Here is a 15,236-nt window from a genome sequence, read left to right on the forward strand (position 1 = left end):
GCTCAGCCCATGCAGCTTTTACACTACATTAATGCCAACAAAAGCAATTAGGAAAACTCTGTATGTTTATATTTTGCTGGAGAAATATGCTGCATATCTCTCAATAGAATTAGAACACTCTGAGAAATGAGAAAAAGGACTATTATCTTAAGGATACCAAAGAGAAGAGCAGTGCTTCTGACTATAACATCACAGAATTTTGTCTAAAGTTAGAGTGAAAACCCTTTGGGCACACTGTGCCAAGGTTAAGCTGCCAGTGCTGGATGCACTGCTTTGCTCAAATACTCAAGGGCCACAATAAATATTGTAATAGGTGAGACACTGTGTTTCATGCACATCAACAGTATATCCGTAGCTCTGCTTTTGGATCTCCAGGTTTCCTCCCTCCATCTGCTCTTTTTAATGAAAATGCCGGGATTTCTCCCACCTTCGAAACTTTGTGTAACAGACTCGGCACACAAAGATGTGGCTCCAAGAAGGAGTACACTGAGAAGCTTCACACCTCCATCAAGGAGCCACCTGAGCTGACGCTGCATGAAACCAGTGCTGTAATTCATAAAGTGGTGACACAAGGCATGGAGGAGAAGCACAGCTGGAGCTGTGCAGTGCCTCTACAACAACGCCCTCATAGGACCAGTCTTCCCCCCAAGCATAAACTCAGGGCAACTCTCAGCAAGACACTTACTGTCTCAAAAAAGATCTCCATCATGCGAGCTCTCTTCTCCTCAAAGCTCAGTCCTTTTTTCTTGGACTAGAACAAGAGAAAAACAAACAAACATATTCTATCGCTTGCAGAATAACGCTTGCTGGGAATTCCTCCCCCATCAGCTCTAAGTTAGCTGTGCCCCCTTACAGAGCCTTACTGCCAAGCCCGGCTCCCACAGGGCTGGCTACACCCAGCCACAGCCGCTGCAGTGCAGCGAGCCCGAGTTCCCAGCCTGCACCTTCATCGCACCTAACCCAGCTCCAGTCCCAGTTTCCGGGCTTATCCAGCCTACTGCCTTGCCTTACTGGCTTAGAAGCACGTCCGGATCCCTACTCCCAGCAACAGTATTTAGAACCAGTCTTAGATTTCGTGTTCTAGATACACTGCTGGGAAAGGCTGTGAAGCACCTTCACTCATACAGCTTTCTAAAGCTCATGGCGCTGCGCGCGCCGGCTCAACAGGAAACCAGCAGCGCCGCGCGGAGCACCGCCGCATTCTCCGCTGTAAAGGCCGCCGGGCCCGGGTCCGCTCTTGCGAGCTCGTGCCCGGCCCTCGCTACCGGCTGCGTTAACGGAGCGCAGGGGAGAGCGCCCGACCCCACCGCCGCCCCGCTTACCATCGTGGCCTCCAGGGCGGGTTTGATTTCGGCGCCACAAGGAGGAGAAAGGCCGCCTGCGCGGCTCCGGCGCCACCTGGCGTCACCGGGGAGCGAGCGGCCGGCGGCGTGTTGGCAGGGAAAGGGGCCTGCGGACGCCGGGCTGTGTTGCCCGCTGCCCAACGGGGCTGCGCGTCTCAGCAGCCCCGGTTCGGACACTTTCATTATATTTGATCTGTTAGCTTGAGTTCTAATTATATTGTGTTATGGTGTGCTGTCTTGCATCCCGATACCATATTTAGTAAGCTAGTTTGTTTCTCCTCAGATTGTTGCTGCTGTTTTTCATTATTTCGGGGTCCCCTGTCCCCCTTGTCTGGAGGCGTGGATTTTGCGAAATTCCTCACGGAACCGGGCTGAACCAGCCCATAAAATTCTTGGTTGGAGAATGCAGGCAAAAGCTGCTTTTTAGCTTTTTAGAATGAATCTCTCTGTGCACAGAGAGCTTCGTTGGGAAAGTTTATCTCTTTCACAGGTGCTCACTGAAAACTTGACCTTAAAAGTCCAGGCAGACTGCCAACGTTCTGGGATGTCTGTAACCTTTGAATACTGCTATTTTGCTTCTGTAAAGAGAAAAAAAACAAAAAACACTGCTTTCTCTATTAAACATGTTTGCAGAGAGAGCTGCTGATTTTACAGACCTTGTGATTTTTAAGCAGGCTCACAGTCTCTCCTTTGAATCCTTTATCATTTTTTGAATGCTCATCTGATCACATTATTAATCTCCCTGAATGTACTGCTCATCATTTCACTCAGTATTTGTATTTATCATATTCTGAGAAAGCCTGTGCCAGAACCAGAGAATACTGAGTGGCAGGGAGTGTGGAGAGGCTTGGGAGAGTCTTCAGAGAGATGGACATCCTCCGTGTAATGGAACTTTACTCCTGAACACCTGAAAGACTCTGAGAGCTTTAACAGATATTTGAGACAGGGATGCTGTGGCTCAGGCAGGTCTGAGGAGGCACAAATGATTTGGGGCCTGGCTAATGCTTATCAGGCCTTGTTCAATACTGTCCCACAGATGAAGAGAGTTTCTGAAAATGAGGGAGAGAGTCTCCAATCTGAAAAGGAGAGTTTCCAGGAGAGACTCTGAGCTGAGAGGAAGAATCTCCGGCTGAGCGAGAGAGTCTCCCAGTCGAGAGAAAAGACCTCCAATGTGAGAGAGATACAAGAGATGCCCTCGAGAGAGACTCCCTGCAATACAGACTTCACAACCTTCGATTTCAACAAGACACCCTCTAGTCCAAACAAGATGCCCTCCGGTCCGAGAGGGACATCCTCAAGTCCAAATGGGAACTGAGTGAGATGCCTTCCAGCACGCAAAATTCGGTCTCCAAATGGAACTGAACAGAATTCAGTCTCATCAAGCCATGCTTGAATCTGAACTAAATATCCTCATAATCAAACAAGATAGACTCCCAGCCGAGCTGGAGGGTGAGAACATCAGAACTGACCAACCTGATAAACCACAGGAGGCACCAGAATCAATGTCAGTTGCCCCTGTAAGAGGACAGAAAATGAAACTAAACTCAGAACAGAAGAAAGAGGAGGAGGCTAAAGTAGAGGAGGTCACAGTAAGAGAAGAGGAGGAAAGAGTTCCAGAGGAGTGGCTCAGAGATCCAGAAGAAGTGCCCCTGAATCGAGGGGAAGGGCTCTCAACAAGACTGTGGTCACCAACTCCTACAAGGGCAACAAGAAGTCCTGAAAGAGTGAGAGGTGAGCAAGATATCATTACCATTGTTGATTTAAAATGAAAATGAATGAAATTCAAAGTCTGAGAAAAAACTTCTCATATCACCCAAATGAACCTATTGTCACCTGGTTACTTCAGTGTTGGGATAATGGGGCCAACAATGTGTGGCTATATAGTAGAGAAGCTTGCCAACTGGGTGGCATTGCTAGGGACTCAGTTGTTGCCAGAGGTATTAGTACATGCCAGAATGGGTCCTTCACCCTCTGGAAGCAGATGTTGTTAATTACAAGACAAATCAACCACCAAGGTGAACTTTTCCAAAAAGGTGATTGCTCCACTTGCTGCAGACAACCGAGGTAACAAATAGAGGGTCCCTGCCCCCAGCAAGGGGGGAGGAAAGGGATAATAGAGTGGACTGTGTGGATTAGATGGCCTGGCACATCAGAACCACAGAAATATAAGGCCCTGGTGGACACTGGTGCACAGTGCACTCCAATGCCCTCGAGTCACCAAGAGACAAAATAAGTTTGTATTCATGGGATGACTGGGGATTCCCAAAAGTTGACTATGTTGGAGGACAAAATAAACCTCACTGGTAAAGACTGGCAAAGCACCCTATTGCGACTGGCCCATGGGCTCTGTGTAAACTTGGTATTGATTACCTCAGAAGGGGATATTTCAAGGATCCCAAAGGGTATTGATGGCCTTTGGAATAGCTGCTGTAGACACAGAAGGTGTTAAGCAGCTGTCTGTGGCCGTCATCACACCCCAACAGATGTGATCAACAAAATCACTGCCATGTCTCTGCCCACTAATAAGAAAGAGACACAAACTTTTCTGGGTATAGTGGGTTTTTGGAGAATGCATGTTCCAAACTACAGCCTCATTGTAAGCCCCCTTTATCAGGTGACGCAGAAGAAGAATGATTCTGTGTGGGGCCCAGAGCAGCAGCAGGCTTTTGAGCAGATTAAACAAGAGATAGCCCGTGCCATGGCCTTGGGGCCAGTATGGATGGAACAGGGTGTAAAGAACATCCTCTACTGCTGCTGGAGAGAAAGGTCCCACTTGGAGTTTGTGGCAGAGAGCCTCAGGAGAGACCCGAGGCTGACCCCTGGGATTCTGGAGTCGAGCCTACAGGGGGTCTGAAGAGTGCTACACTCCAACTGAAAAGGAGATCTTAGCTGCATATGAAAGGGTTCGGGCTGCTTCTGAAGTAATCCGTACTGAAACACAGCTCCTTCTGGGACCTCGACTGCCAGTGCTGAACTGGATGTTCAAGGGAAAGGTTCCCTCCACCCATCATGCTACTGATGCCACTTGGAGTAAGTGGATTGCACTGATTATGCAATGAGCTCAGATGGGGAACCTCAGCCATCCAGGAATCCTAGAGGTGATCATGGACTGGCCTGAAGGTAAAAAGTTTGGAACATCACCAGCAGAAGAGACATCACGTGCTAAAGAGGCCCCACCATACAATGAACTACCAGAGAATGAAAAGAAATATGCCCTGTTCACAGATGGATCGTGTCGTATTGTGGGAAAGCATCGCAGATGGAAATCTGCTGTGTGGAGCCCCACACGACAAGTTGCAGAGGCCACTGAAGGGAAAGGAGAATCAAGCCAATTTGCAGAGGTAAAGGCTGTCCAACTGGCCTTAGATGTTACTGAGCGGGAGAGGTGGCCAATGCTCTATCTCTACACTGACTCATGGAGGGTAGCAAATGCCTTATGGGGATGGTTAAGCAGTGGGAGCAAAATAACTGGCAAAGAAGGGGTAAACCTATTTGGGCTGCTGAACTGTCTGAACAAAGAATATGGTTATAAAGGTGTGCCATGTAGATGCTCACATGCCCAAGAGTTGGGCTACTGAAGAGCAGCAAAATAACCATCATGTAGACTGAGCTGCCAAAATTAAGGTGGCTCAAATAGACTTGGATTGGCAAAACAAGGGTGAATTATTTCTAGCTTGGTGGGCCCATGAGACTTCGGGTCATCAAGGAAGAGTATTTAGTAAATTAGTTTGTTTCTCCTCAGATTGTCGCCACTGTTTTTAATTATTTCAGGGTCCCCTGTTTCCCTTTTCTGGAGGTGTGGATTTTGCGAGATCCCTCCGCCCTGCTGGTCATGGAACCAGGCTGAACCAGCCTGTGAACCTTTGACAGCAGTGCAGCTGAATGTGAAAGAGAACAAGAGAACAAGAAACCTAAGGAACAATAAAATGCTTTTGAATTTGAAACTGTATGTAAGTGGTTACAAATCTACAGAGGGAGTTGCTATTTCAGCTTTACTCTCCCTAGCACTGTTTCTCATTTGAGATTTTATATTCCTGTCTGCAGATATTCTAAAAGATCATGAGCACTCTGCGCAGAATTGAAGTACCAGAGAAAGGCCAAAGAGGAAGTTGGCCATACTGCACAGGTTTCCAGGTAAAGAGCAGCATTCTCTACTCTCGGCTTGCCTGCATGTTTGATTTTGCCCCATGGCAGAGAATCTTTGGTGTAATAATCCAGGGGACAGAAGACATTTCTGATCAGTCAGTGAGAACTCACATTAATTTATCAAAGAATCCAGGATTAGAGAGCTCACCAGTGACAAAGAAAATACGTTTACTATCTAAAAAGAGAGTTAGCATGAGTTCAAGTCTTGCTTTTTCAGAAAAAGAGTGGGAGTGAACTAAGTCCTATTTTGTGTTCTACAACAACTGACGTTTGGTTTTCTGAAGCAGACCCTGGGACGGTTGTAGCACTGCATAGCTGAAAGGCACTATGTGCTTCCATGATAAAAGTGGAAGAGATTACTTCTCATAATCTTACCATCATCTATGAAAATATTCATTTTGATTATTGAACTTCAAAAGAACATGGAGGACAAGTAAGCCCATCTCTCCACCTTCTTCCCAAGAAGGACCAGGTCCCTCTTTCCTTTTTACATAGAAGCTAACCACCCATGAAGTAATTGCAGGGTTCTTTTTGGCTTGTGACCTATGCTGTACTAATTTAGTTTCCATCTTGCTGCATTATGGAGATATTTTCAGGGACAGAGAGTACAAAACACATGAAAAATAACTTCTCAAAAATAACAGAGGAAACAAGCTTTATTGTTATTATTTGAAATTTTTGTGCGTGGTAAAGGTACATATTTGATTGATTTTCCTACATTTCCAAGACAGAGTACTTTTTATTTTTATCATCGGCTAAAGCATTAAGAATGCCGTGGCACACAGGAAGCTAAAACTATACACACACATACACACACACAAACACTTTGATGTGCATCTTTCATACTCGGTGTTAAAGAGATAAAGTTGTATTTAACCTCACAGGGATTTAAAAAGAAAGCAAAACAATGAAACAAAAACAAGTGAGAATAATATTTCATCATGAGTTTCAAGAGAGTGCAAGACTTACGTGTACACAAAACATATGAAACAGACTTAAAAAGGTGGAATGTACAAAAAAACTTTTAAAAATGAAGAGGAAAGATAGAGTCTTGGAACTGGAAAGCTGCAGTGTATCAACTGGTAGAAATTTCTAATGTGGGGATACTGCCATATGCTGTGCAGCTTGGGGAACATTCCCATGTCATAAAGCCAAAGCAAAAAGTGTCAAGGTTAAGGCCGTGTTGCTCACAGACATCAACCGAAGTGCTGTACATTCATCAGAAAGAACACAACCAGTGAGGAACCTTCCTACCCCATAGCACAAATACCTTTCTCATACTCTCCACCAACAGTCCAAAGCAATCACTGCTCACAGTTACTCAAGAAAATTGCCACTGTACATCATGATTTTATAACTAGCTGTCACCCACAGCTGGAAGTCATTTCTTCATAACAAACACAACATATTGGGCACTTACAGTCCTCATTATGGCAACACCAGATCCTTAACTGTAAAAAAAAACTGGTCTAAAATTGAAAACCCTCTAGCTTTTAAGAACCAGAAGAGCATTTACTAATAAATAACTCTCCATCTACATTAGACAAATGCTTTGCCTCAAGCCATTTTCTTTTTCTTACACAGCCACATTGCTGCTATTCTTACATTATACCAATGTAGGAACCCCCTATTTGTAGTGGATTTATGTGAACATATTCCTTTATTCTGGATACAAAATAATAAAAATACAGTTAGCTAGTTTGTCCTAAAATACTCCAAATTACATAAGAACCAATAACCTGTTGAGATTACTTTTGAGTTGAAAATTAGCTAAATGAAGCACATACTTTTGTCATTCGTGCTACACTTCTAGTCACAGCATTCCAGGGAAGTTGAAGCAACATTTCTGGTTACACCTGAAATCTGGCAGCAGAATGCCTATAAGCTTTTAATAAATGCTAACAACTCAGTAAATCAAGTAGTGCAGTTTTGATGTTCACCTAACTGAATGAGAAAAGAATCTGCCAGGGTTTTTTTAGAACAGAATTCCTGCTTTGGTTGTTCTTTGTAACATTGGTAACTCAAGCATTTTAGCTGAGCACACTGCCAAAGCAACATGTTTCTCAGTTTCCTGTGCCAGGAAGATAAGGTCAGCCTTTGGAAACAAAATACCCCATGCCACATATTGGCAGCATTTGCTATCTATCAGAAGGAAATCCAAGTTAGTGCCTTTTTTTCAGGTGCCTTAAGGGTTGTTCTGCTCTTCCTTAAGGGAAGCCTCAATACAGACTATTCAATCTTAAGAAAACATCCACATCACTCCTAATACATGGTAGCAAGGGAGTTGCATGCAGAATTCCATACAGACATGCAATGGGCTGACAGAGGTTACCTAAAATCCTGATGAACAATACTGAGCCGAATGAACAGAAATTCATCTGCAGAAAAATGGATTCATGGATTAGTATAATCTTAAGTGCACATTTTGATACATATAGATTAGGGTCTGATTTCTGCAATTCTCATACTACCTGGCAATGAAGGATTTGGCAATGTTTCTTCAATGGGAGGCATGTATGTTTAGTAAAATGTTACTACAAAAATTCAATTTTTGAACTAAATCTTGTTAGTATTGTCATAACTGATGGTGATGATACACTTCTCATTTACTTATCTCAAAGAACCTCTTCATTAAAGAATGCATTTAAAATGCTACATACGTTTGTTCATTGATAAATTAGCCATTGAAAGGCATTCCAGTGCTAGAAATTATCAGGTTGTTTATAAGGACACTTAGAATAAAATTAATTGATCGTCATAAAGTTTGATTGACAACTTCGTCAAAATTTGATAGGACATCTTACTATATCATATCTGAGGTAACTCACCTTCAGCATTTTAGGACAAACTCAGTTTAAGCAAAGGTTATTTTTCTTTTGGTAAGAACAAACTTCATTTTTAACATTCCAAAAATGTTACCACCAGTTTCTTAGCTGCAGTATACATAAGTTCAAATCTCAAGCCTTATACACAAAATATTTGTTCCAATGAAATAAGAAAAGGGATCTTTGTGTGAGTTTGTAAAGTGGAAATGAGAAGAAGAAACAGCAATTAAAAAGAGTAGACAAACACTACGTTTAAGAATTTGGAGGTCTGCATTTTTACAAGTCAAATGCGTCTTTACAAAAAAAAAAAAAAAAAAAAAAAAAAAAACATTTTTTTCTTAAATTTGTTGAAACAATCTTAACCTTTTTAGAAATAAATCTAATATTTGTAACAAGTAATTTAACAAAGGTTTCTTTCATTTTTGCAAATATGCTTAAAACACTCTCCCATTACTGACCCGATGCCCTTTCGTTTCAAGGTTTTAATAATTAGAAAAGAAACACACTACTTCCCAAACTGCTTTTGGCATTGGCAGCACACTCACCAGCTCCTCAAATGAGGCTTAGAGTGAGCACCACTCCATCTCTATTAGCCTACAGCAGTAACTCATTGTTTGACCACTGGATTTAGAATTAAGAATAAAGCCAATGCCACTTTAAAAAAGACAAACACTTAAAAATAACATTATAAACAGAACCAAGTCATAAGATTGTAAGTTTTCATTGATCATATATCAATATTCATTGATATATGAATGTATATATTAATAATTCAGTAAAGAACACAGTAAAGAGATCTGGCAGGAAGGAAGAGGGACATTTTTCAGAGTACTACCATTGTCATATGGCATACATATGTTCCAGTTTGCTGAAATAACCTACATTTACTTTTTAAAATATTTGTGTCAGTCAAACATACATACATACAAACAAATCAGAATAAATCTCACAGTCTTTATTTTATCCTCTAACAAAATTCCCTTTGATGAAGGACTTCAGGAATTGGTTCAAATTCATTCTTATTTGCAATGTATTTTTTTCTCACGTATAAAGAAATAGCTTTGGTAACCCTTGGCTTTCCTATACAACCTCTGTTTACCACAGTTCCATTGGTTGTACAATGTAGGTCCTCCATTGGGGTACCTCTCTGGCTTTCTGTCCTGTGTGTTGCTGCATTTTCATATTTGTTAATACAATGAGTTGCCTTAAGGAAATGTGGCAATGAACATATATGAAAGGGTGGCATGCACGAGGTTAATTGAGTTGACATTGCAATAACCCTGATCCCAATGAACTAGTTTGGTGTCAAAAAGTCTGCTGTTGTGCAGAAATTCAGCTCTCACTAATCTATCACTACTGTTCAGCTCTTCCAGAGCTTCAGAAACACAGTTTCTGAAATGTCCTTCCAGTACACAGAGCAAGACAAAAAGTGAACAACAGGTATACGAAAAAATCCTTCATTAATCCCACATGAGCAGGAAATTTGCATTGATTCTCATAGCACTAAATGTTGAGTTAAATCTGACAGTTTGAACTAGACCAATTTTGTGTGACTTCACCTTTTTTTTTTTTTTTTTTTTTTAACTAAAAGGACCTACTTGTTACAGATAGTAAGACTTAAGAATGTTTAAAGTGTAATACCTACCATGAAAACAAGATCTAAATGATTCCCAGGATCACCTTTGGGTGAAATAATGTGTAACAATGATACTTCTTCAAATTCGGAAGCTCTGAATGGGAGCTACCCTTCACAGTCTTCAAAACGCTTTGGGGATTTTTCCCCAAATTTTTCTCATTCTTGTCTAACTAGTTAATTGCAGTTCCGTAAGTTGCGGTTCTTATTTAATATCGCATTGTCTTCATGAATTCAGTTAAAGAGGATTCTGTGTATTAACCCTTAGAACAAAAAGTTCAGTGAGGAACGTAAGAGATGCAATTTCTATGTAAACAAGGTTAAGTTTGGAAATTAACGTAAGAAGTTCAAAGTAGACTCTTTCACTGTTAAAAATGAACTTGAAGTAGGAGATATCCTGCCTTGGATCTCTGGGACCAGTCTTTGCTTAAAGGTGGACAATTATCCAGCTCCAGAGCTCCCTGTTACTGTAAGTACCGATAGACCTTGAAGCAGTGATTTCCAGAGTCTGCAACTACAACGTGGCCATCTGAAGTAAGGGCCAGACCTTGGGGGCCGTAAAGTGGGTCAGCAGAGGTGTTAATGTAGGATAAAAATGATCCGCTTCCATCAAAAACCTTTAGATACAAGAAAGCACATAAGAAAAGTTATGAATAAAAAAATGATCTAGTGGACAAATGTCTACTTTCAGTTATACCATTGTTCTTATTTCTGAAACTGCTGACATATATTACAACCAACATGGACAGAATCTGATCTGTTATTCTCATAATAGGCAAATTTTTATACAAATATATTTTCTTACTAAAAAGATCTAATCAAGGCTACCAGGATTTTTGGCAAGAATTTGATATTCAATGAGGTATAAAAAAATAAGCAGCTAGAATAAATCAAAATCAATTGGGAACTTGACCAACACCTTGTTTTCTAACAAATTTTACTGTTGTGGCTAGAACGACTCTTTAAGTTTCCACCCAGAGAGAAAACCAGGAATTTGTTTGCATTGTTGTCAGTGCTTCCTGAGAACAACTGATGAGCAGCTCCCTTATTTTTATATTCAGTGAAACTAATGCATACGCTTAGTTATTCTTTTTTTTCTTTGCAAGAAGGGACCACGATTAACACTCAAAAGATAAAAAGCCACTCTCAATATAAAAGTAGAATATTTTTACAACATTCAAAAAAGATGCCAAAAATCTGCCTCATTTGCCTCAAGGGCTGTACGGTTTACTTGCTTTTTCGTATTTTCCATCATGTTGGCAATCTTCTGTTATGGTGATTATTATCAGTTACTGTCGTCTCAGTAAAGCTTTGCAAGTCTCTCAAGTCATGAAACAGTTTGTAGGAAGCTCCTTGGAGACAAGGATCTTGATCACAATAACCGTCAGACTTGCCAGCGCTCACACTGGAAAGGCCACAGTCTGACACCATCACTTTAAAAGTGGATAGACCCACAGTGAGGTATACAAAAGGCTACACATCACTTCTAGTGCTGCTGTTCTGCTTCTTGGGAAGCCTGAAAGCTTTACTGATCAACCAGTTATCAATCCATTGCTTTTCCTAATCAAGCACCTTTGAAATACACAAATCTCTACCTGTATTCTGCTGTTTCCCCAATCTGCTACAATAATATTTCCATTAGAGTCTACAGCAACACCAGTTGGTGCATTAAATTGTCCATTTCCTTCTCCATTTGATCCAAACTTCAGTATGAATTCTCCCTCCTGGTTAAATACCTGTAAGGGTTAAAACAAAAGCTTGACTATGGCATCACATCAAATATTACTAATCTATTACTACCAGTTCACCTATTAACAGGGAACTGGAGATCTACCAGCAACATTCCCCCACATCCAGCACTGTTTCCCCCTCACTATTCCCCTTCCTGCCTTTTCATGGACATTTATAGTTCTCATTTTTACCCTTCTTGTTTTAGAAATACTTAGCAGAATTATATATTTGCATAAGGCAAAAGTATTTACTAAGACAAAAATGCTTGTAGCAAGGGTCATTTAGATCTGCATTTTCAAATAGCTGGTAAGTGCATTTCAGTGTGTTTGCATTATTGAAATTTGATGAAAATTTGAGTTGTGAATACGAGGTGAAATCAGACAATGAAAAAAAAAAGAACAAAGAACTCGCTGGCAATACCAGCACCAGCCTATCCTTAAAGCAAGTTCAGCAAAATTAGCAGCATTTCTATAATTTAAAAAGCAAAATATTTGTAAGGTCTGAAAAAGAGAGAAGTGCAAAATACTGGTCTCCAGTCTTGAATCTTTACTAGGCCTCAGTAAAGGACTCAGAATGAAGATGGGAAAAAAGGTGCCTCCTGCTTCTCTACACCACGCAGTACTTAGGCCCCAGGACTCCCTCCACAACTTGTGCATCCTGAGTTAAGAGCAAAGCACTGATAGGACAGCAGCAGTGAGCCTTGACAGCATGGATGCACTGTTCTTTGACTTTCATAACCTAACAAGTACTAAGAATCTCAGGACACTAAGTGAGACACAAGATGCCTCATTTGCATGGCTCCACAGCCATTTAAGTTTGTCCTGGACCCAGACGCAGCTCTGCCACAAGGTCCAAAAGTGTTCTTAAGGGACCAGCTGTGGCCTAAGCAGGAAAATAGCAAGAACTGACAAGTGCTAAGAAGGTGAGAGAGGTAAGAAAATCATCCTATTCTCTAGCACCCACAAAGGACAGAAGGCATTTTGAAATGGAAATCAATTTTAGCTCAGATGACAAAAAATAGTAGGGAGGGTCACCTAATCAGAAAATCACAGGCGATATTTTGCTCTTTTCCTGGGTTAAAATGGGGATGGTCAGTGACAGAAGGAGAGGAGCCTATATGGAGTAGGATTTTCCACAGAAGATGCCTGAAGTGAGGAAAATGCTTGAAGATTAATGGCAGAAGAAAGAGAATGTTTTGCAGAATGAAGATGTATAACTCAAGACACTGGTGGCAGGAAAAAGCTGAGAGTCGTAAGAGTGAAAATTATTTACTTATAAATGTATTTTACTATTTGAAACAAAGTTTACTCTCTGCTCTTTCCCTTACTATCTAACCAAAAAGGACAGCATCACCTAATTTATACATAACTCTCCAAAGTGTCAACAGTTATCTGCACAGAATGCTACAAAAATAAGAATCTTTTCCAGTTAGTACCCAATTGCAACAAATAAATTTTTATTCCACTGAGTCACACCAGACACGGACAGGATGCTCTGTTCTCATTAGCAATATAATTCATTTAATTTGCTAAGATGTCACACTCTTACATCTCTTCATTTGTTTTTGTTCCTCATAGCTGGCCCTTGTTAACTCTCTCCAGTCATTCTTTAATAAGCTTTGCTGCTGGAGAGGTGATTTATGGATACATAGACCTGCTGCTAAATCACCTAAACAGTCTGCTTCAGGGCTTCTGCAGCAGCCTTGGTCATTCTGCAGTAATCCAAAACGCATTTCCTCTCTAATTCCAAAAGCACAATAAAACAAGGTCCCTACTCAGAAGCTGGATGATTCAGCACCATTAAGGTCATCAGGATGTTTACGCTCACCAGTAAGCAGACAGACATTTCATGTTTCAGGTACATTTGTAAGATACATCATTTAAGTTCAAACACTGGTTAACTGAACCAAGAGTGCATCTCTGTGTTCAATTCAAACAGGTGGCCATTATGTGCAAATCCGCTGCTCCTGGGGTACTGCATGGTGGGGGAGGAAAAAGGAGCATAGAAAAGGCTGAAAGGGCTGGTATGGCCTGAAGAGAAACAGGTGACCAATTTCTGAAATGGCCTGCAACTCTTCAATTCGTGTTTTCCAGCACATGACATCTCAACATACATCCTTGCTCTGGTTTATTACTGGGACAAACGAATCTACCACCTATCTTACCACAACTGTTTAATAGGCCAGTCAGATTTCTCATTGGTCAAATGGCCAGTGGACAGTTCTGCTCTGTGCAGGCTATACTGGATGAAAATCGTGGTCTGTCCTACACAGTTAAGAGTATCATATCATAAAAGGATCCTGTCAGATCTTGTCAGATATCTTCACTTAGCTGTGCTCGTATTCAGCGAGAACTGTGGGAAGCTTTTAATGGGAAATTCAAAAGAAGTTATCAGTTATCTAAAATATCAAAAGACAGCTAATTAAAAATAACTAAGGTGTTATTATTTATCTCAGGCATAACATACACATATTTAAGCAAGTTAACTACAGAATGTAATACTGATTACATCTCTATTAAAGCAACTGATTACATCTCTATTAAATATAGTGCACGCAAAGATCTACGAGTCTTTTAATTGGGCCTCACACTTAGAAAGAATCGTCTCTATGTTTTTAACAATAACTTTATTTTCCCCAGGAAATAAAAATATAAAAAGCTTCCCAAATTGCTATTAACTAATGGTACCTTGACAGAATGGTTATGAAAATCTGTAACGATAATTTCATTGTTGCTGTTTACAGCTGCAAAATGAGGACCTGCAATACAGAAGAAGAATGAATCATAATAAAAATAATAATGCCACTAATTGAAAATACCACTGTTTGACTTCTGTCAAAAAGGGACAATCAATTTCAAACCCCTCTTAATTTCATTTCCTGTTTTAAAAAGTTCAGCACTCCTTCTTGTAAACAAACTATTTCATTTGTCAGCTAGTGTTATCAGTAAGTACTGTTTATTCCTTTTATATATGGATGACTATGCAGATACTTATATGTTGATTAACAAGAGAAAATGTGTAGTGGTTTGGAATAAAGTAGTGTACATAATGAAAGTAGCTGTCAAAAAGTAAAGCCTAAATAAAATCTTTTATGCTTTATTTGATCATTTCTCACAAGCATTCAAGCAAAGAAGCTTAGGATAAATGCAAAAGTTACTTAGAAAATATTGTCAGGGAAAAAAAAGTGCATTTTTTTTTCTGTGTGTTGAACTGTGTACTAAAACATGAATAAGAAACAAACGTGAAAACAGGAAAGCACCTGAATAAAAATATTTGGTGCCATTTTAAGTTATTAAGCAAATAAAAACTCAATTTCAGTTTTCTCAAATCATCAGTACAAACAGGATGAAGCTTTTACACTGAAAACATTCAAGTAATGATAATTCATCTGCTCCATGCAGCCTACACACAGTTGAATATATAAGTGGCAGCTTCCCCAGACTGGCATTTGCCATTTGCATATGTGAGTCTTTTTGATCTCAGTATTAACACTGTCCCATTATGCCCATTTTGTAATGGGAAGACACTACCTGGGGCATGAGTTAATGTGTATCTGAT

At 40.5% G+C, this 15,236-nt stretch overlaps 2 protein-coding genes and 1 long non-coding RNA gene across 19 annotated transcripts in view; 1 reads left to right on the top strand and 2 right to left on the bottom strand.

Annotated features, from left to right (window-relative positions):
- The window catches only part of MND1 (meiotic nuclear divisions 1), a 31,160-nt gene extending 29,664 nt beyond the window's left edge, over nucleotides 1-1,496 (bottom strand). For 3 of the 4 annotated variants that reach the window (XM_052690274.1, XM_052690271.1, XM_052690273.1), the window contains exons 1-2: nucleotides 1,323-1,496; nucleotides 686-751 (exon numbers count right to left, since the gene is read on the bottom strand). In XM_052690274.1, coding sequence (XP_052546234.1) covers nucleotides 686-751; nucleotides 1,323-1,325 — 69 coding nt within the window. In that variant the 5' untranslated portion in view covers nucleotides 1,326-1,496. Of the gene's footprint in view, nucleotides 1-685; nucleotides 752-955; nucleotides 1,226-1,322 lie in introns of those variants that run through there. The other variant, XM_052690272.1, reaches the window with a different exon arrangement.
- Nucleotides 1,497-2,454: 958 nt separating this feature from the next.
- LOC128084347 (uncharacterized) lies at nucleotides 2,455-6,989 on the top strand. The gene is made up of 2 exons (XR_008208486.1): nucleotides 2,455-3,074; nucleotides 3,958-6,989. It is a non-coding gene; the product is annotated as an uncharacterized LOC128084347 (long non-coding RNA).
- TRIM2 (tripartite motif containing 2) overlaps nucleotides 6,128-15,236 on the bottom strand; it is an 85,105-nt gene continuing 75,996 nt past the window's right edge. For all 14 annotated transcript variants that reach the window (XM_052690275.1, XM_052690287.1, XM_052690281.1 and 11 more), the window contains 3 exons: nucleotides 14,366-14,436; nucleotides 11,543-11,683; nucleotides 6,128-10,564 (listed from right to left, as the gene is read on the bottom strand). In XM_052690275.1, the coding sequence (XP_052546235.1) occupies nucleotides 10,412-10,564; nucleotides 11,543-11,683; nucleotides 14,366-14,436 (365 nt within the window). In that variant the 3' untranslated portion in view covers nucleotides 6,128-10,411. The remainder of the gene's footprint in view (nucleotides 10,565-11,542; nucleotides 11,684-14,365; nucleotides 14,437-15,236) is intronic.

The sequence above is a fragment of the Tympanuchus pallidicinctus genome, unplaced genomic scaffold (assembly GCF_026119805.1).
Source record: "Tympanuchus pallidicinctus isolate F22 unplaced genomic scaffold, pur_lepc_1.0 scaffold26, whole genome shotgun sequence".
Classification (NCBI taxonomy): Eukaryota; Metazoa; Chordata; class Aves; order Galliformes; family Phasianidae; genus Tympanuchus; species Tympanuchus pallidicinctus.